We start from the raw sequence: 24,562 nt of genomic DNA, 5'->3' as shown, positions 1-24,562 counted from the left end.
GACAAGCTTGACTAAGATAATCCTATCTCCTTGCCTTCTCACTCCCACCACACTATTCTTGAGGCTTTTATCAATCAAAACTCCTACTCCATTTCTATTCGCGACTGTCCCTGTGTACCAAAGCTTGAAACCTGTATTGTCCATCTCCTTCACCTTCTGACCCTTCCATTTAGTCTCTTGAACGCATAATATATTTACACGCCTCCTAGTCGCGGTATCAACTAATTCTCTTAACTTACCTGTAAGCGACCCTACATTCAAACTACCTAAACGGATCCTAGTTGGTTCGACTAGCTTCCTTACCCTTCGCACCCGTCGACTCAGATATGAAGACCCTTGCTCATTTTTTACTACACCCGGGCGCCGATGTAACGCGCCACTAAGGAAGTGACGATCCGATCCTTGCTCACTTGACACCATGCCCAGATCGCGACACGGCGCGTCACCAAGAGGGTGCCGACCCGACCCTTGCCCATTTAACACCATACCCGGGTTCCGATATGGCGCGTCGCTAAGAGGGTTACGCCCCAACGGTTTTCTTTCTGGTTTCATCTCTATTAGAATGGCTAGATTTAACGTTGGCTCGCTACGCCTATCACAACCCTCCTCCTTTACCAGGGCTTGGGACCTGCTATGTTGAGACAACATAGGCGGAGTTAGTCACAATCAATCATTAACTAAAATATATCTTCCTAAGAGAAATTTGTCCCTCTTAGCATGGGAAAGTACAGAATATGTTCATCAAGTAACTATCATCGCATCATTGCCATTTCCCTTGTGCTTGTGCAAGAACCCAGGGTAACATCTACTTAGAAAGTAGAAACAGAGTACAATTGCATAATACAATCTTTTTAACCTGTGAAATGCCTCTGTGTCTGCTCACATTGTTTAATCTACTTGATTCAGGTTAACACTCTGATGGCACATGGAGACACATCATCGCTCCGGAAAATTCTGACCGAGAGGATGCATTCTGTAAGGCCCTGTTTAGATGTTAAGTTTTTTTTTTTTTGTAGTTTTAGAAAATACCATGGTTTTGTGTAATAGCTTTGTTTTGGAAAACCATGAGGTGTTCGAATGTAACAAACCTGGTAAGTTTGAAAGCTATGATATGCTAAAACTGTAGTCTTTTGGAGTTTTAGAAACTCAACTCTAGACCCCTTTTTTCTAAACCTTGGTTTTGTACATCTCAATATTCTAAAATTACAGTTTTCTAATACCACGGTTTCTGAAAACTACAGCATTAAAAAAGGTCCTTATTTTTGAACAAATTCATGCTAGATGATTTACAAGGATTTTGCTGTTTATTATTTCCTCTTCTCTTTTCGGCTGAAGACTATAAAAAATGAACTAAAGAGAAGACAGTCCATGTGGAATTCTGTACATTGGGAACTGGTGGAGCCTGCTGTTAGTATCAGAACTTTGAGGGCTCGCATGGTAAGCTACTTCTGTTAGACTGTATATCTGTACGTTCCAATGTTCCATAGATGAATTAGCATATTGTGGTATGTACACCTATTTAAGATCAAGGTGTACATGCTAAATTTTTTAACTCCAATATAATCTCTCTAATAAATTTATATTTGTTGTACTATGTTTTCCTGATTGGATATAGTTGGAATGTTTTTTGCTTTGCAGATTGGCCTCGATAAGAATGACCTTGATAAAGTTTTTATACAGCTTACACTTAAGTTTGTTACAAAACAGGTTTCATTCTCTCAGACTTCTCATGCAATTTAATCTAGTTCATATATACCTACGTTTGTTTGTGTTTGAATTATTAGCTTGATGCAGAACATGATTCACTGGTCGTGTTCTGTCTCTTTATCTAAATTTCATAGCTTGTATCTTCATTAATTGCTCTCCACTTTTAAGTCCTGCTCTTTATCTTTAAAATGGATAATATCTCCTGTTTACACAGAACAATCATGGGAGCTGTGTATCTTTGCAATATTCATGTTTTATTTTCCTTGTACAATCCTTTACTGTTCAAGGATGGTGTTGTGGAGGTGAGAAGGCAAGGGGATATGATCATCTTAGTTAAACTTGTCATTAGTGATATGGTCTTAAACGTAATTAGTGCGAATGCCCCCAAAGTAGGCCATGATGAGAGTGCTAAGCGGCTTTTCTAGGAAGACTTAGATCGCTTGGTTAGAGCTGTCCCTATTAGCGAGAAGCTCTTTATAGGAGGTGATTTTAATGGCCATGTGGGTACATCAAGTGCAGGTTTCGAGGCGGTTCATGGGAGTTTCGGATATGGTAGTAGGAACCAGGAGGGAGAGGAAGTCTTAGACTTTGCCATAGCTTTTGATCTGATGATAGCTAACACTTTCTTCCGTAAGAGAGAGTCCCATTTAGTGACCTTTAGTAGCGGTCAGTTCTCTAGTCAAATCGGCTTTGTCCTTACAAGAATGAGGGATAAACGAACATGCGTGGACTGTAAGGTGATACCTGGAGAATGTGTGGTCGCTCAACACAAGCTGGTGGTGGCTAACTTTCGCTTTCTGGTGTAAGCTCATGGGAACAAACAAGCTTGGGTTGCTAGAACGAAGTGGTGGAAAATAGAAGGAGAGGCATCAAAGGTCTTTAAGGAAAAGGTCATTGAAGAGGGCCCTTGAAATGATGAAGGCGATGCAAACAGCATGTGGGAGAAGATGGCAACATGCGTTCGGAAAATTGCTTCAGAGGTGCTTGGAGTGACCAAAGGGAGCGGATGCGACTCGAAAGACACTTGGTGGTGGAATGAAGATGTGCAAAAGGCTATTAAGGAAAAGAAGGAGTGCTATAAGCGCTTGTATCATGACAGGTGTGCAAACAACATAGAGAAGTACAAGGTGGCAAAAAAGACTGCAAAACGAGCGGTGAGTGAGGCAAAGGGGCGGGCCTATGAGGACCTTTACCGACGTTTGAGTACAAAGGAAGAGGAGAAGGGCATTTATAGGATGGCTAGGGCTTGCGATAGGAAGACAAGGGACTTCAACCAAGTCAAGTGCATAAAGGATGAGAGGGAGCAGCTCTTGGTGAAGGAGGATGAGATCACACATAGATGTCAGGAGTATTTTGATAAATTGTTCAATGGTGGGAACGAGAACACCACCTTTCAGCTGGATGACTCGTTTGATGACACTAACAGGCGCTTTGTGCGGATGATTCAAGAATAAGAGGTCAGAGAAGCCTTGAAAAGGATGAAAGGGGGCAAAACGATGGGCCCTGATGGTATCACAATCAAGGTGTGGAGATGTCTCGGGGATATAGCTATAGTATGGCTAACCAAGATGTTCAACAATATCTTTCGATCGAACAAGATGCCTGAGGAGTGGAGAAGAAGCATATTGGTACCATTCTACAAGAACAAGAGAAATATCCAAAGTTAATCTACAAGAACAAGGGAGATATCCAAAGTTGTACTAATTATCGGGGAATTAAGTTGATGAGCCATACTATGAAGCTATTGGAGAGAGTCATCGAGCAGCGCCTGCGAGGAACGACGTAGATATCAACAAACCAATTTGGTTTCATGTCCGGAAGGTCAACCACAGAAGCAATCTTCTTAATAAGACAGGTTATGGAGCGGTTTAGAGAGCAGAAGAAGGACCTCCACTTGGTTTTCATTGACTTGGAGAAGGCTTATGACAAGATACCAAAAAATGTTATGTGGTGGTCTTTGGACAAACATAAAGTCCCATCAAAGTACGTGACCCTCATCAAGGACATGTACAACAATGCTATGACTAGTGTTCGAACAAACGATGGTAACACAGATTACGTCTCGATTAAAATTGGACTTCATCAAGGGTCAGCCTTAAGCCCGCATCTCTTTGCCTTGGTAATGGATGAGGTTATCAGGAACATACAAGGAGATATCCCTTGGTGTATATTGTTCGTTAATGATGTAGTGTTAGTGGACGAAAGCCAGGCGGTAGTAAATAGGAAAGTAGAGTTATGGCGGCAGACCCTTGAGTCTAAAGGTTTTAGATTGAGCAGAACTAAAACCGAATACATGAGATGCGACTTTGGCGGAGTTATACAGGAGGAGGGAGGTGTGAGTTTGGAAGGTCAAGTAGTGCCTAAGAAGGATACCTTTCGGTATCTGGGATCGATGCTACAGAGGGATGGAGATATTGATGCGAACGTTAGCCATAGAATCAAAGCAGGGTGGATCAAGTGACGACAAGCTTCTGGCATTCTCTGTGACAAGAGGGTACCACATAAGCTAAAAGACAAGTTCTATAGAACGGCGATTAGACCGGCTATGTTGTATGGAGCAGAATGTTGGCCTACAAAGATTCGACATGTTCAACAACTGAATGTTGCAGAAATGCGTATGTTGCGATGGATTTGCGGTCACAGAAGAATGGACCGAGTTCAGAATGATGATATACGTGATCGCCTAGAGGTAGCACCAATTGAAGAAAAGCTTGTCCAACATCGGTTGAGGTGATTTTGCTATGTCCAAAGGAGACCTCTGTAGGCACCAGTGCATTGTGGAGTCCTAAGCCAAGCTAATAATATGAGGAGAGGTAGAGGAAAACCGAAATTGACATGGGGGAGGCAATAAAAAGAGATTTGAAAGCTTGGGATATACCTAGAGATCTATGTTTGAATATGAGTACTTGGAAAACAGCTATTGAAGTGCCTGAACCGTGACTTGGGGCTCTCGGTGGGTTTCAACTCTAGCCTACTCCAACTTGCTTGGGACTGAAAGGCTATGTTGTTGTTGTTATTGTTGTTGTAGTAGTAGTACAATCCTTTACTGTTCTGATGCTGAGCTTTTTTGTTCTTGATAATAAGATCTACTCTGGACACCTCATTGGTGCTGAAGTGTTGCTTTCGTGTCGTGCTTGTATGCAGCACTTTTTAAGTAAATTCTGGCCTTTTTTTTTGTAACTTACATCTGGGTATCATTAAAGTAAGTCCTTGAAGTTCACATCCCTAATAACTAATAAGCATCAAAATTAGAATATGTATAACTTCTACGTTCAAAAAATCAAAACACAACGGCAAAAATGAGTATGTTTTTCTATTTACTCCCTGGTGATGTGCTATCAGCGCCAATGAATATCTCAGCTCTTAAAATCTGCAGTAATCTATTGTTTTATGTAGTGCTTCATGCACATATTGTGAACAATCTTTTTTATTTTTTTCTGTAGAAATTTGAAGCCTATAATTCAAGGGGTGCAGTTGTGTCTGGACTCTGGAGACAAGTCGAAGGAGGTAAATTAAATACGCCTGAACATTTGGAATTGTAGTGTCAAACAAGTTAGACTAAGATTAGCTAGTCTCTAGAAAACACCAAGTGTATGAACTAACCCTCAGAACTGCTTACAAGTCTATCAAAGTTTAATAGTTCCTTGTTCAATTTGTCCTCAGGAGTCAGGATGTCTTCCACACTGACCTAGTTTACATTGTTTTACTGGTTGATTACACTTTATGCATACCAATATTAAATTAATGTCAACTTGTCAAGTAACAATCAGGCAAGTGTTGAAGAGACGTAATTGCTGTTATGCTGGTTCTATTTTAGTGGTGATGGATATAACCAGAACCTTGCTTTTTCTGGCTGCTGGCCTGATCTCCTCAACTAGGTAGTTGCCTTGCCGGCAGTAACATATAGCTAGTTGCAGGAAGCTGTAGCTTAGATAGGAGCTGGAGAAAAACTACCATTTTTAGCCAACTACCCGCTAAGAACTGGTTGATACTTTTAGTTTTAGAGATGATTTTCTTGTCTGCAACTGTTAAGATAACCTATTCAACACGCCATCATAAGCATGATTCACCGCACAACTATAATTCAGTAGTGCAGTAGACATTAGACAATCAGTTTTGGTTTAGTCAAATAGCTGGTTTAGCCTCACCAGTTCTATCTGACTGTTTGTTATCACTTATCTGTTAAGTCAAATATCAAGTGGCTTTAGTTGAACTCTGTAGGAAAAAAATTTGTCAGAACGTGTAATGAATTGGAGAGCATCCGCGTGTCCACATCCTATGCCTCAGTCACTATTCAATTTCCATTAAGAACTGCTCCATATGGAGACTACTTGTAACTGTGTACACAAGGCACGGTTTAACCAGGTGATTTTTAGGGTGCTTTGGGGCCACAGTGGCCCTGTTATAGGGCTCTTCACTATAGAAGGGAGGCAGGACACAAAATCTACCAGAGCTATTAGGTGAAGTTAATCGAATGATATGTAATCCTGTGTGTAATAATAACTAAAAATCTTGGTCGATGTAGGGGAGAAGGCAAGGGTGCTTTCAGTATTAGTCTAGATAAACAAAGTGCTTGTTTCAAAGGAATACTAGTGTCGGGTACCGCAGAACGGGGTACCCCGAGCGAATATCAAAGGGGTCACTTAAGTCCCATCAAAAAACAAAGCTAGAAGGTAAGCCGTGGGCCCCTCACCCGCCACGTCCGAGCCCACCAGGCGCTCCGCCTCGCCTCGAGCCTCGCGCAGGAGGTCTTGGCGTCCTAACGCAATCTCCGCCTCGCGCGAGGCTCTTCACGGAAGGCCTCGGCAAGGAACACAATCTCCGTCTCGCGCGAGCCTCTTCACGGAAGGCCTCGGCAGGGAACACAATCTCCGCCTCGCGCGAGGCTCTTCACGGAAGGCCTCGGCAGGGAGTGCAATCTCCGCCTCGCGCGAGGCTCTTCACGGAAGGCCTCGGCAGGGAGTGCAATCTCCGCCTCGCGCGAGGCCTTTCACGGAAGGCCTCGGCAAGGAGTCCGATCTCCGTCTCGCGCGAGGCCTCGCTCTCCGTCTCGCGCGAGGCCTCATTCTCCATATCGCGCGAGACCAGCTTATCCATAGTCCGTCGCCCCCGCCTCGGCCGGTCTTCCCGACAGCACGTCATGTCCCATTAATACTTCAACCACTTTCGCAATCTCAGCCGAACGATGGCTCGTCACCACAGAATGGCCGACGGGACATGAGGTCGCATCAGCCCCATACCGGCTGAGACAGGGCACGACGGGGATTACCGGTCACTGTATCCTGATGCTGTGCCCACGATCAGCGTCCACACTGCACTGTGCCCCACGATCCCCGCCTCGAAAACAACACGACATGGACGGCCTGGTCCGGTTCATCACCGTCTCCAAGCTAGCACCCCGGATCAACCGCTCTCTCCGGGCCTCAGCACCATGCACCAGGGTCTCGGCTACCTCGGGATTCGTGTCTACCAAGACCCCCCACTGCGGTGCAGCCTCGGCACCGACCGAGCCTCGGCCTCACGCGCCGCCAATCCACAGCGATCCGCGCCCTGGCCACCGCGCTTACTCCGAGGCAGCCCAGGGGCTCCCATGATGCACAGGGTCGGACGTGACCAGCACATCGCCCCAGTGCTCCAAGGACGGACCGCTCCGACGACCACGCCGCCACAGGAACAGGCCACAGGGCTCGGACACACCGCCCCTGTTGGCACGACGCCGTATAGTCAGCACATGTACTATCCTTGTCCTCCCTTCAACTATAAAAGGAGAGGACTTGGGCCACTTAGAGGGGGACGGACGGGGAAGAACACCTTGTAACACACACATACACATCCCCGCCGCTTGAGAGCAACGTCTCAAGCAGCCCACATGACCTCTCGCCGAGACCTAGGATCAGCTCCCTCTCTCACCTAGCTTGTAACCCCCTACTACAAGCACTTCGGTGCAAGGAATACAAGATCGATCTCTCAGACTGGACGTAGGGCACCGATTGCCTGAACCAGTATAAACCTTGTGTCTCTTTGCATCACCATTCGGGATTAGGGGCACGCAGTTCAAATTCATTAGTCGATTGAGGACCCCCTGGTCCGAAACACCGACAGTTGGTGCGCTAGGTAGGGGCCTCTGCGTGTCAGTTTCGTCATCCCAGTAAGTTCCAGATGGCAGACCCCGTACGACCGTTGCGTCTCAGCATGATGGTTTGGTTTGGAAGCCTAGAGTTCAAGTCTCTAGGGCATGAGTACGACATGGTACTTCTCACTCCTCGAGCCCCACCAACCGATGACGAAGTCACGCACCGGCAGCCCAGGCGCAGGCAGCGCCTGGGCGGCCGCTCTCGCCGCGCTCACCGGGCATGACACGAGCAAGATCACCCCGACGCTACGCGAATCCAGGGCAACACGCCGCTCCCCGCCGATATCCTACGACCAGCTGTTGGCGCAGGGTCCCTGGTCGAGGACCTGTCTAGCCTGAGCTTGGACAAGGGAAAAATGCCGGTGGAACGCGGCAACGCCCAGTCATCAGTCTCTGCTCCACCACCCCCTGAGAGCCCGACTCCAGCGGAGCAGAGCCCGGCGGTGGCACCATCCCTGTACCCCTTTGGGTTGAGAAATGCTGCCACCTCCTATGCTTACGCTTACACTGCTGCTCATGAGGATGCCTTGGGACGCCGCCAGCGCTTCGCTCTCGACCTGGGCACCCACGCCGACTCCTCGGAGGAGGACAAGGCATGGCCCGGAGCGGATTTCTCTGGACTCCACGACCCTAGGGCTATGCGCCAGTTCTTGGCCACAAGCGACTACTGCTTAGGCTACTCCGACTCTGACGACGAGGGCACCTATGACCCCACTCGCGAGTGTTTCCACGTCGGGCTCGGGATGCCAAGGGCGGGCGAGGAAGACGAGGGGGCGGGTAGCCATTCCCCACTTCGCCCGAGTACAGGCACCGCCACACCTCCGTGCATTGTCCTATCGGCAGCACGGAATGAGAACCTCGCTCTTGCGTGACCTCAACGTCCAGACCTAGAACAGCTCCGTGAGCTCTAGGCTAAGGTCGAACAAGACCGACTTCTTCTACAGTAGCTTCGAGACTCTCTCGATCAGGAGCAGCGAGGTCACGGCGAAGGCGAAGGAGCCCGACGGAGGGCCCGCGATGTGCATCACTGCATCCATGACGTCGAAGGGAGTGAGCAACCCCCAGTCTTCAATCGCGCTAGCCAGAACATCGTGGCTGTGGCAATGCTGGTCCGTGCAATGCCTGAGCCTTCTACCACTGAGGGGCGGCGGGTCCACGGCGAGCTCTGAGATCTCCTAGAGACCGCCGCAGTATAGCAGGCCGAAAGTTCCGCCTCCCGACGGCACGGGGGCACCTCGAACTTGCCCACAGCCCCGCCTCGGCAGGATAGGGAAGCCTCGGTTCGTCCCGAGCCTGCTCGAGCACCGATAGCCCACAGGGCCCTGTGCTTCTTGACCGCCTCGGCAATCGACGTGAGGTGCAGGGAGACCATGAGGTGGTCAGCAGGCGACGACGCCATGACAACGAAGGGCTCGCTCGGGGTTACCACCCACACCGAGGCGGCCGCTATGACAGCGAGGAAGACCGTAGTCCTTCTCCTGAACCGCCAGGCCCTCGGGTCTTCAGTAGGGCCATCCACGCTGCTCTTTTCCTAGCCCGGTTTTGGCAACCAGTCAATCTCGCGAAGTATAACGGCGAGACCAACCCTAAACTCTGGCTTACCGATTACCGCCTGGCCTGCTAGCTAGGTGGCGCGGATGATGACCTACTCATCATCTGCAACCTCCCCTTACTCTTGTCAGACTCGACACGAGCCTGGCTTGAGCACCTTCCTCCCTCACAAATCCACGACTGGCACGACTTGGTTAGGATCTTCATTGGGAACTTCCAAGGCACGTACGTGCGCCCTGGGAACTCCTGGGATCTTAAAAACTGTCACCAGAAACTAGATGAGTCTCTCCAAGACTTCATCCGGTGCTTCTCCAAACAGTGCACCGAGTTGCCCAGCGTCGGCGACTCAGAGACCGTCCAGGCTTTCCTCTCCGACACCACCTGCCGAGACTTGGTTCGAGAGTTAGGTCAGAACGTGCCACGCTCAGCTGCCATGCTCCTCGACATCGCCACCAACTTTGCCTCAGGTGAGGAGGCTGTTGGAGCCATCTTCCCCGACGGCGACACCAAGGGTAAGCAGAGGGATGAGGCCCCTGAGGCCTCGGACTCCCGCCTCCCCAAGAGAAAGAAGAAGGGGCACCTAGGGAAGCAGGAGGTCCTGGGGGCCAATCTGGTTGCGGCCACAGAACGCAAGAATCCCCGAGGCCCCAAAGGCCCTAGGCCTTTCGACAACATGCTTAAGAAACCCTGCCCTTACCACCAAGGCCCAGTCAAGCATGCCCTCGAGGATTGCTCCATGCTGCGGCGTTACTACGCCAGGCTCGGGCTCCCCGACGACGACGCTAAGCAGAAGGGTGCCGGCGACCGAGATGATGACAAGGATGACGGTTTCCCTGAGGTACGCAATGCCTTCATGTTCTTCGGCGGTCCCTTGGCGTGCCTTACGGCGCGGTAGCGCAAGAGGGAACGCCGAGAAGTCTTCTCGATCAAGGTGGCCACCCCCCGATACCTCGATTGGTCTTAGGAGGCGATCACCTTTGATCGAGACGACCACCCTGACCATGTCCCGAATCCTGGGCAGTACCCACTGGTCATCGACCCGATCATCGATAACACCTGACTCTCCAAGGTGTTGATGGACGGAGGCAGCGGCCTCAATATCCTCTACGTCAATACCCTGGAGCTCTTGGAGATCGACTGGTCGAGGCTCCGAGGTGACGTCGCACCCTTCCATGGCATCGTGCCAGGGAAGCACACGTGACCCCTCGGGCGCATCGACCTTCCCGTCTACTTCGGCACCCCCTCCAACTACCACAAGGAAGTCCTTACCTTTGAGGTAGTCGGGTTCAGGGGAGCCTACCATGCCATCCTGGGGCGGCTATGCTACGCCAAGTTCATGGTAGTCCCCAACTATACCTACCTCAAGCTCAAGATGCCAGGCCCCAGCGGTATCATCATGATTGAGTCCACGTACGAACATGTATACGACTACGACGTTGAGTGCATCGAGTATGCCGAGGCTCTTATAGAGGCCGAGACCCTCATCGCCCACCTTGACCAACTTAGTGGCGAGGCACCTGACTCCAAGCATCGTGCGGGGGCGTTCGAGCTTGCGGAGGCCATCAAACTCGTCCCGATCGACCCCGCCTGCCCCGACGACCGAGCGCTGAGGATCAGCGCCACCCTCGACATCAAATAGGAAGCCGTGCTCGTTGACTTTCTCTGTGCGAATGCCGACATATTCGCATGGAGTCCCTCGGACATGCCGGGCATACCGAGGGAGGTCGCCGAGCACGCCCTAGACATCCAGGCCGGATCTAGACCGGCGAGGCAACGCCTGCGCCGCTTTGACGAGGAAAAGCGTAGGGCCATCGGTGAGGAGATACAGAAACTCTTGGCGGCCGGATTCATCAAAGAAGTGTCCCACCTAGAGTGGTTGGCTAACCCCGTGTTAGTCAAGAAGAAAAATGGGAAATGTAGGATGTGCGTAGACTACACCAGTTTGAACAAAGCCTGTCCAAAAGTCCCCTTTCCATTACCCCGAATCGATCAAATCATTGATTCCACTGCAGGGTGTGAGACCCTGTCTTTCCTTGATGCGTATTCTGGTTACCATCAAATCAAGATGAAAGAGTCAGACCAGCTCATGACTTCTTTCATCACACCATTCGGCATGTACTGCTACGTGACTATGCCTTTCGGCCTCAGAAACACAGGTGCCACGTACCAGCGGTGCATGACCCAGGTCTTTGGCGACAACATTGGGTGGACCGTTGAGGCCTACGTAGACAACATTATGGTCAAGACCAGAAAGGCCGAGGATCTCGTCGACGACTTGAGGATAACCTTCAAATGCCTTAGAGAGAAGGGCATCAAGCTCAATCCTAAGAAGTGTGTGTTCGGGATCCCCCGAGGCATGCTCTTGGGGTTCATAGTCTCGAAACGCGGCATTAAAGCCAACCCAGAGAAGGTCTCGGCCATAACCAGCATGGGACCAATTAGAGACCTCAAGGGAGTACAGAGGGTCATGGGATGCCTCGCGGCCCTGAGCCGCTTCATCTCACGCCTCGGTGAAAAAGGTTTGCCTCTGTATCGACTCTTGAGAAAATCTGAGCATTTTTCTTGGACCCTCGAGGCCGAAGAAGCCCTCGACAGACTCAAAACACTGCTCACAAATCCTCCCGTCCTGGTACCCCCGGCCAGGGACGAGGCCCTCTTACTCTACGTCACCGCAACGACCCAAGTGGTCAGCACTGCCATAGCGGTAGAGAGGCAGGAAGAGGGGCATGCTCTACCCACCCAACGTCCTGTTTATTTCATCAGTGAGGTGCTCTCCAAGACCAAAGCACGCTACCCCCACATCCAGAAGCTGGTCTACGCTGTGGTCCTGGCCTAGCATAAATTGCGTCACTACTTCGACTCTCACCTAGTGACTGTGGTATCATCTTTCCCCCTGGGAGAGATAGTTCATAACCGGGAGGCCTCGGGCAGGATAGCCAAGTGGGCCATCAAGCTTATGGGGAAACCTTGACTTTTACGCCTCGAAAAGTGATCAAGTCTCAGGTCTTGGCCGATTTTGTGGCTGAGTGGACAGACACCCAACTGCCACCTGCTCAAATTCAGACGGAGTGCTGGACCCTGTACTTCGATGGATCCCTGATGAAGACCGGGGCAGGCATGGGTCTACTCTTCATCTCGCCCCTCAGAGTACACATGCGCTACATGGTGTGGCTCCACTTTACCACCTCCAACAACGTGGCCGAGTATGAGGCCCTCATCAATGGCTTGTAAGTCACCATCAAACTTGGGGCACGGCGTCTCGACGTCCGAGGCGACTCGCAGCTTGTCGTGGATCAAGTGATGAAGGAGTCAAATTGCCTCGACCCCAAAATGGAGGCTTACTGCAAATTGGTATGTCGCCTAGAAGACAAGTTCGATGGCCTCGAACTAAACCACATCGCGCGGAAGTACAATGAGGCCGTCGACGAGCTAGCAAAGATGGCCTTGGCACGGGCCCCGGTCCCCCCGAACGTCTTCGCCAGAGACCTCCACAAACCTTCCATTGACTACACCTCGACGACAGAGGAGGGCCCACCTATGGGACCCACGGCAAAGCTCGACGCCCCCTCTGCTGCCGAGACCCCCTCGACCGAGCCCGAGGTCATGGAAGTCAACACCAAGCCTCCGCAGACTGATCAGGATGCGGATTGGCAAATCCCATTCCTCGATTGGCTTGATCGGGGGGAGCTTCCTGGCGACAGGGCCGAAGCACGATGGCTTGCGCGCTGAGCCAAGACCTACGTCCTCTACAATGACGAATTGTACAGGCGAAGTCCCTCAGGTGTCCTCCAACGATGTATCACTACCAAGACGGGCCGAGCCCTGCTTTGGGACTTGCACGCACCATGCGGCGCCTCGGACGCTCGTGGGGAATGCTTTCCGCCAAGGGTTCTACTGGCCGACAGCGGTCGCCGATGCTACCAAGCTAGTACGCTCCTACGAAGGATGCCAGTACTATGCTCAGTAGACACATCTCCCGCCCCTGGCCCTACAAACCATCCCTATCACGTGGCCATTCGCCGTGTGGGGGCTCGACATGGTCGGGCCTCTACAAAAGGCCCCCGGGGGCTACACCCATCTACTGGTATCAATCGACAAGTTCTCCAAATGGATCGAGGCTCGTCCGATCAATCGAATCAAATCTGAGCAGGCAGTGCTGTTCTTCACTGACATTATCCACAGATTTGGGGTCCCCAACACCATCATCACCGACAACGGGACACAGTTCACCGATAAAAAGTTCCTGGCATTTTGCGACGACCACCACATCCGTGTGGCCTGGTCAGTCGTAGGACACCCAAGGACCAACGACCAAGTAGAGCGTGCCAATGGCATGATCCTACAAGGCCTCAAGCCAAGGATTCACAACCGGTTGAAAAAGTTTGACAAGAAATGGCTCGCCGAACTCCCATTGGTCATCTAGAGCCTGAGGAACACTCCAAGCCGAGCCACAGGGTTCACGCCTTTCTTCCTGGTCTATGGGGCCGAGGCCATCCTCCCCACTGACTTGGAATATGGTTCCCCGAGGCTACAAGCCTATAATGGACAAAGTAACCGCACCACCCGAGAGGACGCCCTCGATCAACTAGAGGAAGCCCAAGATATCGCGCTACTACACTCGGCCAAATACCAGCAGAGCCTACGGCGCTATCAGGCCCGACGTGTCCGAAGGCGAAGCTTGAAGGTAGGCGACCTGGTATTGAGGCTAGCACAGAGCAACAAGGGCTGCCACAAGCTGACCCCGCCATGGGAAGGGCCGTACATCATCGCCCAAGTACTGAAGCCCGGGACCTACAAGTTGGCCAACGAGAAGGGCAAAATCCTCACCAACGCTTGGAACATAGAACAGCTACGTCGCTTTTATCCCTAAATTTCCAAAGCATTGTATATGTTGTTTCTTGGAATACAATTAAAAAGCGTTCTTTAGTTGGTCTAATTTTTCGAGAAACCCCCGAGCCCATCGTGGGTCTCGGCAATACAATAACACGGCAAGGGAGGCTCGACTCTACCTCAGCAGAACCAAGCCTCCCTCGGGGGCTAGATGGGGGACTCCCCCTAGGTCCCACGCACCATTCTTCAGTCGTTTTTTGCAAAAATTCCTACGCCAAGACTCTAGCATGCTCTGATGAATCGGTTGTAAAAACCCCTCGGACCAAGGTCTGTTTCCTAAGCAAGAGGCTGGTAGAGTCACGAGATAGCCTATGCCTCCGGGCTACGGCACTCCCTCACTCCCTCTCGCCCAAGGGACAGCTTAGGCCCCAAGGGGGTGTTTTGCAAACGAAATCTGATCAGGAGCAATAGAGGGCAGAGGCTCGAAAACATGAGAAAAACAACTAAGAAACACAAATACTTCAAAAATAAAGGCCTCGACGGCCACAAGCGTTACGATACAAAAATAACTCCTACTCTATTTTTACATAGCCCCCGAGGCCCAGATCAAGGCTTAGGGCCTTCAGCACCGGCAGATGGTAGGGGAGGAACCACCTCCTCTTCGAAGAGCGTCGCCAGCGCCGTGCCAGGGCCTTCCGTCACCTCCATCAGCTTCATGACCGCCACGTCGGTCTCCTCGTCATCATTAGGTAGGACATACCCATCACTGATGGCCGGGAGGTCGACGCCAACATAGTGAGAGGAGATGACGGCCAACGCCCGCTTGACACCCGTGTGCAGCGCTCCTCGGAGCCGCTCGCGCATCTGGCTGCTCAGCGCAATCAAATGGCTCCTAAGGGAGCTGCCTAACTGAACACCTTCGACCTCCAAGGCCTCGCAGGCAGAAAGGGTGGCACATTTCAGTGCCTTGTGCTCCTCGATCTCGGTCTCGAGCACTGTCTGCACCGTGTTGGAAGCCTCGGCTGCCCGAGTAATCTCCGCCTCTAACTCTGCACCACGGAAAACAGAATGAGGTCGAGCGAGGGGAAAAAACAACCTAAGTTAGGGGCGGAAGCCCACAGAACTCACCCTTGGCCTTCTGCTCCCAGCATCGGGTCTCGACCTGACAGGCCTCGACTTTCTCCTTCTAGTGCAGGGCCTCAGCTTGGGAAGCCTCGGCCTCCTCCTTCAAGTGCTGGGCCTCAACTCGAGAAGCCTCGGTCGCCCTAGAAGCTTCACTCCCCAGCTCTGCGTCACACAAGGGAGTTAGAGAGCGAACATAAGGGAAAGAAAACAAAATGAGGGGGCTAAAACTCACCCTCAACCGTCCCCCTCCAAACCACAGCCTCGGTTCGTGAGGCCTCAGCTACAGTAAGGGCCTCATCCAAGGCACCTTTCGTCAGCTGGTGCGCCCTCTGTTTCGCCCCCAGCTGCCCCGCGAGAGCCACGGCCAAGGCCGTTGCTTCAACGGCTCGGCCCCCTAAAGGCATCCCGATCGCTGACCGTGTGGGTGAGCTCCTCCTCCAACTCCTTGACCCGCGCCGCTAGAGGGGCGAGCTGCGTCTGGGCCGTGGCCGCCTCGACCTTCGCGTCAGCACAACGAAGGCGGAGGTCCTCTACCTCCGCGCTCCACGCCGACAGGAGCTCGTTGGCATCGGCAAGAAGGCCCTTCTGCCGCTGAAGCTGGTCCTAGATGCCCCTCTTCCGTTGGAGAAAGACCAACTTCCCAAGGGACCGGGTCTCGAGCTCCTGGGGAAGCAGAATAGGGGTCATTGATTGCAACGAAACCAGAAAAGGACAACGTCGCGCGAGAAAGGAAAACGCGAACCTGGGCGACTCCGGGTAGTTCGTCGGCCACCACGGACAGGGCCATCCATAGCGACTGCTCCACCAGCTGGCGGTATTGCTCGAAGGTGCCCCAGCACCCGCCCTCGACTGTGTCCTCGAGGGCGAACAGAGGCTCCCCCTTAGGGTTGTCCTGGCTCTGCCACAGTACCCACGGGTGATCCCACCCACGAGGCTCGGGTCATGCCCGCACGAGGGCCAAGCTTCCCTCATCCAAGATCGGCACTGGCTGTTCCACGGCACCTGCCTCCTCAGCGTTGACCACCTCCCACGCCCGAGAAGTATCGTCAGAGGAGATCGAATAGACCTCCGCCTCCCAGGCGCTCTCTCGCAACAACGGCGGCCCCTGAACCAAGGGTGCCATCGAGGCCTCTGCTGCCTTCATCTCCACCTCCTAGACAGATGGCCTCACCACCATCATGACGGCCTTGGTGATCTCGAGGGCTCCGGCCTCCGCAATTATGGCCTCGACGGTCTCGGGGGCTCCAGCCTCCGCCATCGTGGCCTCGATGGATGCAGAAACACCGACCGCGGCCACTGCGGTCTCGGTGGTCTTGGGCGTCCTAGCCTCCATCGCCTCAGCCTTAGAGACCCCGGGGGCCTCGGTAACCAAGGGCATGTCGGCCCCATCCGACTTGTGAGCCTCGCCCTCGCGGGGCGAAAGCACTCCCTCCCTCGTCTATGTAGGGGTCACCTCGGTGGCCCCTCCTTGGGCGGCCGGCTCCTTTGGGTCAGCCCTCGCCGACACCACGCCATGTTGGATAGTGGCTTGTGCCTCCGCCACCTAGTGGGCGGAGGAGCCGGGGCTTGCCTTGAGTGCCTTAAGGGGCGCTAAGGGAAGCTTGTCTACAGGCCGCTTCTGACTAAGGAAAAATAACCTATAGGGTCAGCGTGAGACCAAAAGGCGAACGGAAGGCACTATGACCCTACCAAAAATACACCTACCTTGAACAGGGCAGCAACCGCTTCGCCACGGCAAACCTCATCCGGAAAGGTAGAGGCAGTGGCAGAGGCATCGCCTCCGTGTCCATCGGCGCTGGCCGGTCCTCAAGGGACCCCGGCGCCCCGTCGGTCCTCTGCGGAGGCGGTAGGATCGCCTCCACCATCGCTTGCTCCACCATCGCCGTCGAGCCCACCGGGCTGATGGCGCATTTGCCCAACGCTCGCGCCTCGGGCGTGTCGGCCTCGGCCCCGGAGCGAGCAACCGCCGACCCCGGGTCCGCTTCTCCTCCTCCTCCCGGGAGTGCTAGGCTGCTTGCCAACGCCCCGGGCACCACCTCCACTATGTCAGGAAGGTGGTCTAGGGGACCTCGCCCCACCTCGCCCCTGCCATCCCCGTCTGAGGCCTCCGTCGACAGCGATGACGACGGGGATTCCTCCAACGGGAGACCATCCTTCCATTGTTGACGGCGGCGCTTATCTAGCTCTTCACGCGCGAGGATTTGCTTCGTGCGCTTCGCCGCCTTGGCATCTTTTCGCTTCTTCTACGCGTCGGCATGCGCCCGGTTGATCGCCCGCCGCCTCGCGTCCTCGGGAACGAGCGGCGGAGAAGAGCGCACGTCCCTCATCCCCTGTAGGAACGACGGACGTGCATAAGGGAACAAGGGGTAAGGGCAAACTGAGGAGGCTCGGAGGCTACAGCGACACATGACTTACCATTGAGAGGAACCCCTGCGATGGCCGCATCACGATAGGGATCAAGTTGCCGCCCCTCAGCTTCGCCTCTACCGTCTCTCCCACCCAACGAAGAATTTCCTCATCGGAAAGGGCGGAGGAGGACATCCGGATGCCCTTAATAGGCTCACCCGGCTTCATCTCGAACAGCCGCCACCACCGAGCCATCAGCGGCAACACCCTCCGACGGTGGAAGGCGGCCACGACCACAGCCATAGTGAGACCATGGCCCCGCAGCCTCGCCAGCCCCTCTAGAAGCGGCTGCAGCTTGGGCTAGTCATCCTTCGGGATGCCGTACTTCCATCTCTTCGGGCAACTCCCCACAATCCGCCCAGTGTAGGGGGGAAGTCCTCCGTCATCATTGCGAAGGTAGAACCAACTCGTGTACCACCGACGATTGGATGACATGAGTTGGGCCGGGATGTAGAGGTGCAGGCGGTCCTGGCGCACTTGGAGAGTGCAGCCGCCGGCCCTCGTCGCCTTCCTCATACCCGATGTGCCCATCGGCTTGGTAGTGTGCCCCGCCCGAAATAGGTGGAGCCACAGCTCCTAATGGGGAGCAATCCCCAAATACCCCTCGCAGACGGCAACAAAGATAGCCGCCTAAGCGATGGAGTTGGGATTGAAGTTGTGGAGCTCCACGCCGTAGTAGTGCGGGAGCGCCCGCATGAACCGATCCGCCAGGATGCCAAGGCTACGCTCGTGAAAGGAGACGAAGCTTATGATGTAGCCATCGTGAGGCCTTGGCTCTGGCTCGCCATACGGAGCAATCCACTCTGGCCTGGTGGGGTCTATCACCGGGCGAAGGAGTCCACCATCGATAAGCGACTGAAGCATCTCCTTGGTGACGTCCGACGGATCCCAGGGGTCTGCCTCGACAACGACGATGTCGCTAGCCATGAGTGCGATGGAGGAATCGGATACGGCGGTGAGTTTTTCTCTCTCTCCCACGCTCTCGCTTTTTTCTCGCTTTCTCCCTAGGCTCGCTCTTCTCCCCTCTTCTTCTCGGCACCTGCTGCTCTAGCGACGGCTCGATGGAGGTAGTGCTAATGTAGGCAAGGTAAGACGAGGAGGGGCGAGACTCTTTGGGTATTTATGCAGGGAGGAGGCGAAACGAACGGGCGACGAAATCAGGGAAGTTCCCCCCTCCCCGATCCGGCGCAGTTAACCACGAGCCAATTTCGCCAGCCCACGCGCCCACGTCTTCCTCATTAAATGCGAGAATAGTTACGTCCCATCCACCACGTCATGCTCAGCCACTACGGCAGCAGGCGTCGTTTCGCCTCCCTAGGAAACTGCCTCAAAAGGCGCGCCACCCGTTGCCGAGCCAATAGGGAAGATATTCCCCCCCCCCGGCCTATTCCTTTCATATGAAGGAACTAGGCTCTGAGCCTATTACGGTCTAGGGGTTCGAAGGCTGGGCCCCAAGGGGTTTTGACAGCCGCCCCAGGACAACAGAGTCAGGGACGACCACGGGCGAGCCTATACGAGGCTGAGGCCCAAGCAAGCAAAACACTTGGGATGCCCCAAGTCGTGTCCAAGACCGGCAGGGGAGTCTCCGAATGGGATCCCACCATAGGAAGGCACCGAGCCACCGAGGCCCAGCGAACGGCCTCGGCACCCACTAGAGAAACCCTCCGATACTCTTAGAGTGCGTCTCCGGACCACTAGCCGACCCTTAGTGAACGGGGTTTGGGCCTCCACTCGGACTACCCGACAACAGCTTACCGGAAGTGCCACCGCTCGTGCCCACCGAGGGTAGCGAGGCACATTCCACCCCTCCTTCCAAGCGAAAAGGAAGCATGAGGGTCGTACAAAAAGTTAGGGGAACCCCCGACGGCCTTCTCGCTCTATGCAGAGGCTAAGGGACTCTTCCTGCAACCTTGCCGAGACCCAGCGACCCTGGCTCGCACTCGAAGGGGCTCGGCAAAACAAACCCTCCTTCCGAGCAAAAAGGAAGCGTGAGGGTCGTACAAAAAGACAGGGGAGCTCCTGATGGCCCTCTTGCCCTATGCGGAGGCTAGGGGGCTCTTCCTGCAGATACGCCAAGACCCCATGACCCAGGCTCACGTCCAAAGGGGCCTCGGCAAACAAACCCTCACGCGCGAGGGGCGTATAAAAAGCCAGAGGAACTCCCGACGGCCCTCTCGCTCCACGTAGAGGCTAGGGGCTCTTCCTGCAACCTTGCCGAGACCAGCGGCTCCGGCTCGCACCAGAATGGGCTCGGCAAACAAACCCTCCATCCGAACGAAAAGGATATGTGAGGCTCGGATGAAAAAGCCAGGGGACCCCTGATCGCCCTCCTACTCCTGGCGGAGGCTCAGGGGCTCCTCCTGCGCCCAAGACAAAGACAAACGGTCTAAGTCCACGCTAGAAGTTTCGTTACAAATACGATAAAGGGCACCGAGCCCGTTACGGTCTAGGGATTCGAAGGCTGGGCCTCCAGAGGTTTCAACAGCCACCCTAGGGCAACAGAGTCAGGGACGACCTTGGGGCGAGCCTACGAATGGCCGAGGCCCGAGCGAACAATCGCTCAGGGCATCCTAAGTCATGTCCGAGACCGGCAAGGAAGTCTCCGAATGGGATCCCACCGTAGGTAGGCACCGAGCCACCGAGGCCCAGTGAACGGCCTCGGCACCCACTAGAGAAACCCTCTGGTACTCTTGGAGTGCGTCTTTGGACCGCTAGCCGTCCCCTAGCGAACGGGGTATGGGCCTCCACTCGGACTCACCCGATAACAGCTCACCAAAAGTGTCCACGCTCGTGCCCATCGATTGTAGCCTGGCACATTCCACCCCTCCTTCCGAGCGAAAAGGAAGTGTGAGGGCCGTACCCAAAGTCAGGGGGACCCCTAACGGACCTCTCGCTCCGTGCGGAGGCTAGAGGGCTTTTCCTGCAGCCTCGCCGAGACCCCCGCAACCTGAACTTGCGCTTATGGGCTCGGCAAATGCGATAAAAACTCCTCGCTCAAACACGAAAACGAAAAAAGCCCCTGGAGGAGTAACTCCACTCCTCCAGGGCCTCGGGGGCTACACCCGGCGGGTGCGCTCGCGCGCACCCACCGAAACCTCAAGAAACAAAACCCAATTCCTACGGGAGCGGGTATAAACCAAGCCTCGGCAAACCCTCAGGGAGAGTGCACGCACTCCCCAGGAGGCTCGGGGGCTACTGTCGGGTATCGTAGAACGGGGTACCCCGAGCGGACATTAAAGGGGTCACTTAAGTCCCATCAAAAAACAAAGCTAAAAGGTAAGCCGTGGGCCCCTCACCCGCCACGTCCGAGCCCACCAGGCTCTCCGCCTCGCCTTGAGCCTCGCGCAGGAGGTCTCGGCGTCCTGACGCAATCTCCGCCTCACGCGAGGCTCTTCACGGAAGGCCTCGGTAGGGAACACAATCTCCGCCTCGCGCGAGGCTCTTCACGGAAGGCCTCGGCAGGGAACACAATCTCCTCCTCGCGCGAGGCTCTTCACGGAAGGCCTCGGCAGGGAGTGCAATCTCCGCCTCGCGTGAGGCCTTTCACGGAAGGCCTCGGCAAGGAGTCCGATCTTCGTCTCGCGCGAGGCCTCGCTCTCCGTCTCGCGCGAGGCCTCATTCTCCGTATCGCGCGAGACCAGCTTATCCATAGTCCGTCGCCCCTGCCTCGGCCGGTCTTCCCGACAGCACGTCATGTCCCATTAATACTTCAACCACTCCCGCAATCTCAGCCGAACGTTGGCTCGATACCACAGAATGGCCGACGGGACATGAGGTCGCATCAGCCCCATACCGGCTGAGACAGGGCACGGCGGGGATTACCGGTCACTGTATCCTGACGCTGTGCCCACGATCAGCACCCACACTGCACTGTGCCCCGCGATCCCCGCCTCGAAAACAACACGACATGGACGGCCTGGTTCGGTTCATCACTGTCCTTGTCCTTCCTTCAACTATAAAAGGAGAGGACTTGGGCCACTTAGAGGGGGACAGACGGGGAAGAACACCTTGTAACACACACATACACATCCCCGCCGCTTGAGAGCAACGTCTCAAGCAGCCCACACGACCCCTCGCCGAGACCTGGGAATAGCTCCCTCTCTCACCTAGCTTGTAACCCCCTACTACAAGCACTTCGGTGCAAGGAATACAAGATCGATCTCTCAGACTGGACGTAGGGCACCGATTGCCTGAACCAGTATAAACCTTGTGTCTCTTTGCATCACCATCCAGGATTAGGGGCACGCAGTTCAAATTCACTAGTCGGTTGAGGACCCCCCGGTCTGAAACACCGACAACTAGGATTTTATTTCCTTGCCCATTCATAACGAGATGTAATAACCAGGCATACCGTGTTAAACATTCTCATGATCAATTCTGGTATCTGCATGTATTCTGTAGGTACTTGTGAAAGACATTTGGGTGTTTAAGAGGTCCCTTTTTCACCCTGGAGCATGTTGGCGTGTATGTGGAAGAATTACTCTGTAACGATATCTGTTTGGTGATCACATTCTCGCCTGGAGCTGAACAATGCCTTTTTGTCGTGCCAAGTAGTTGAATAAAATTTTGCCCAGCCCTCCTGTTTTTTTCTCCGGTCTAACTGATGTCTATCTAACAGGGTCTTCAGACACAAATAGGCAACGAATGTGGTATTTATGTTTTTCTTCTTCTTTGTGTTCTTTATTAGCAGAAAATACAGGTTTTCTGTTTATGCTTTTGTTAGAGAGCTAGCTTTTCGGGGGCATATTGACCCCATTTGGAAGAGTTTGCATATCATCATCATCATCATCAGGTATCAGAATTCAGAAATATACTGCCCAGTGTGTGCGACAAGGAAAAGCTGGAGCTCTTTCGTCCATGGCACTTTGCTTTTGCTCATGCTATTCGGACGCCGATCTTCTCGCAATTTCCGTTTAATTAATTTTCTGGTGGTAGTAGTAAGGCTAGAGGAAGCCTTCCAAGGCCAGGCACCTCTGTGTAACTGTCATGTGACCTGGTTGACACTATTCTGAACATTCATCTTGTCCTGCTGAACGCCCGGGCTTCGCTCAGCGACTGAACAAAAAAAAGGGGGTTGGGGGATAGGGACAACCTACTTGTCTGCCAAGTACTACCCATCGTATCTGCGAAGTATTCTGGACGTGATTTGCAGGCATCATGCACCGCGTAGTATAATTCTTTCTCACAAGAAGCTCGCTGAGCTCCCGTGTTCATATGCATCTTACACTTGGTTGGCTGGCCGCCTTAACAATTGTTGTTTGCCAGAGCCTAGGGCCGCCAGTCCCTCATTATTGTCCATTGATCTATTCCCGCGGCCATCGTCTGTCTCAAAAAAGAAAGAGAAAGGGTAACAAAAAAGAAAGAACTAGAGGCGGGCAGCTATGCTCTCGACTCGATCGCTCAGCTTCACCTGCACCCTCCTGTCGACGCAGGCAGGCTCGTTGACCTGGGCACCTGATATCATCATATCATACGATAGCGTTCGGTTACATGCACGTACAATAAACCACAGCAATGAAAATAAAGCAAGGTAAACTCCGCAATCGCAATCATGCATGCCGGCTGCACTGCATGCAGCCGCCTCTCCCTCGCAATCGCATCGCAGTGTCAACGGCGGCTGCGTGCGTTGGCGTACGTATGCATGCTGCTGGGCTGGGCAGCGGTGACCATAAGCTGGTTTCGCATTGGCTACGTCCGTCCTGCCGTCTCTCTGTTCGTTCCAAGTTAGTTTCGTGTTTAAGTTAAGTTAGTTTTAAGTGGCGATCGAGGACTGGACAAGAGCGCATGGCGACGACGGCAGCGAGCTCCGATCCATTGGCCCGCCGAGATTAAATTAGGGTAAGGTTGCGTTCGTCTGGCAGGGAACGGTGACCAGGAACCATTCCTACCAAGAATGCTAGCGTAATTTGTATAGTCAATCCTCACCAAGAACTATTCCTGGTCAGGGATGGCCATAAACGAACGAGCTCTAAGTATATATCACGCGCGCCGACCCTATGGATTTGTTAATCAGCTTGTTCGCTGGTTGGTTTCTAGGCTGATAAACCCGACTGATGTTGGTTTGTTGTTAGAGAAAAATATTATACCATGGCTGATAAGCCCTGGCTGAAACCAAGTGAACAAGCTGAATGACTACACACTCCGGTGACAGCGTAGATACAGTGGTATCTCTATCGATCTCTTGCGTTCGGTTCGGGTGATTACGATTCGTCGGCGGCGTCGAGAGAATATATTTGTAGTTTTTATATGTTTTGTATACATATATTATTATATATACATACACAAAATGCAAGTGATATTATAGATGGGTTCCTGATCGAACGGCCGGACACCGGGATTAACAACGAAGCGACGACTTTGAGAGGGAGACGGTTACGACAATAATCAGCTGTGCTGTGACTGTGCTAGCTAGCTTGTGAGCGAAGATGATATGGGGGATCGGAGTTCGGAGCGAGCATGTATGTAGAGAGACGACCGGGCCGTGTGGTGTGTGACGATATATGCCGAATGCATGGCTTTGTGGACACAAAAGTAAACCACGCAACGCAATGCAAGCAGCCCTTGCATATCTGCATCCATATATCATCTATCATCTGACATGCCATCTAGAAGGAATGCATGCGCGGTAGGACCACAGGATGGGGGATGCATGCGCTATCCATGTGTGCAGTGTGAAAAGGCGATGACGGAATGGAAGCACGTATTGTACCGTACTATGCATCACGGATTGCTATATAGGCCTTGTTTAGTTAAAAACTTTTCCCGAAAAGTGCTACAGTATCCATTATATCGAATCTTGCGATACGTGCA

The 24,562-nt window shown here is 53.2% G+C and overlaps 1 protein-coding gene across 1 annotated transcript in view; it reads left to right on the top strand.

The window, feature by feature from the left end:
• The window catches only part of LOC136544621 (uncharacterized), a 32,566-nt gene extending 10,326 nt beyond the window's left edge, over positions 1-22,240 (top strand). Inside the window, 6 exon segments of the mRNA XM_066536715.1 lie at positions 907-975; positions 1,336-1,437; positions 1,639-1,707; positions 5,151-5,192; positions 5,194-5,214; positions 22,154-22,240. Of these exon segments, the coding sequence (XP_066392812.1) occupies positions 907-975; positions 1,336-1,437; positions 1,639-1,707; positions 5,151-5,192; positions 5,194-5,214; positions 22,154-22,240 (390 nt within the window).
• Positions 22,241-24,562: the final 2,322 nt, after the last annotated feature.

Source organism: Miscanthus floridulus, chromosome 3 (assembly GCF_019320115.1).
Source record: "Miscanthus floridulus cultivar M001 chromosome 3, ASM1932011v1, whole genome shotgun sequence".
NCBI classification, from domain to species: Eukaryota; Viridiplantae; Streptophyta; class Magnoliopsida; order Poales; family Poaceae; genus Miscanthus; species Miscanthus floridulus.
This window is presented reverse-complemented; position numbering and strand designations above follow the sequence as displayed.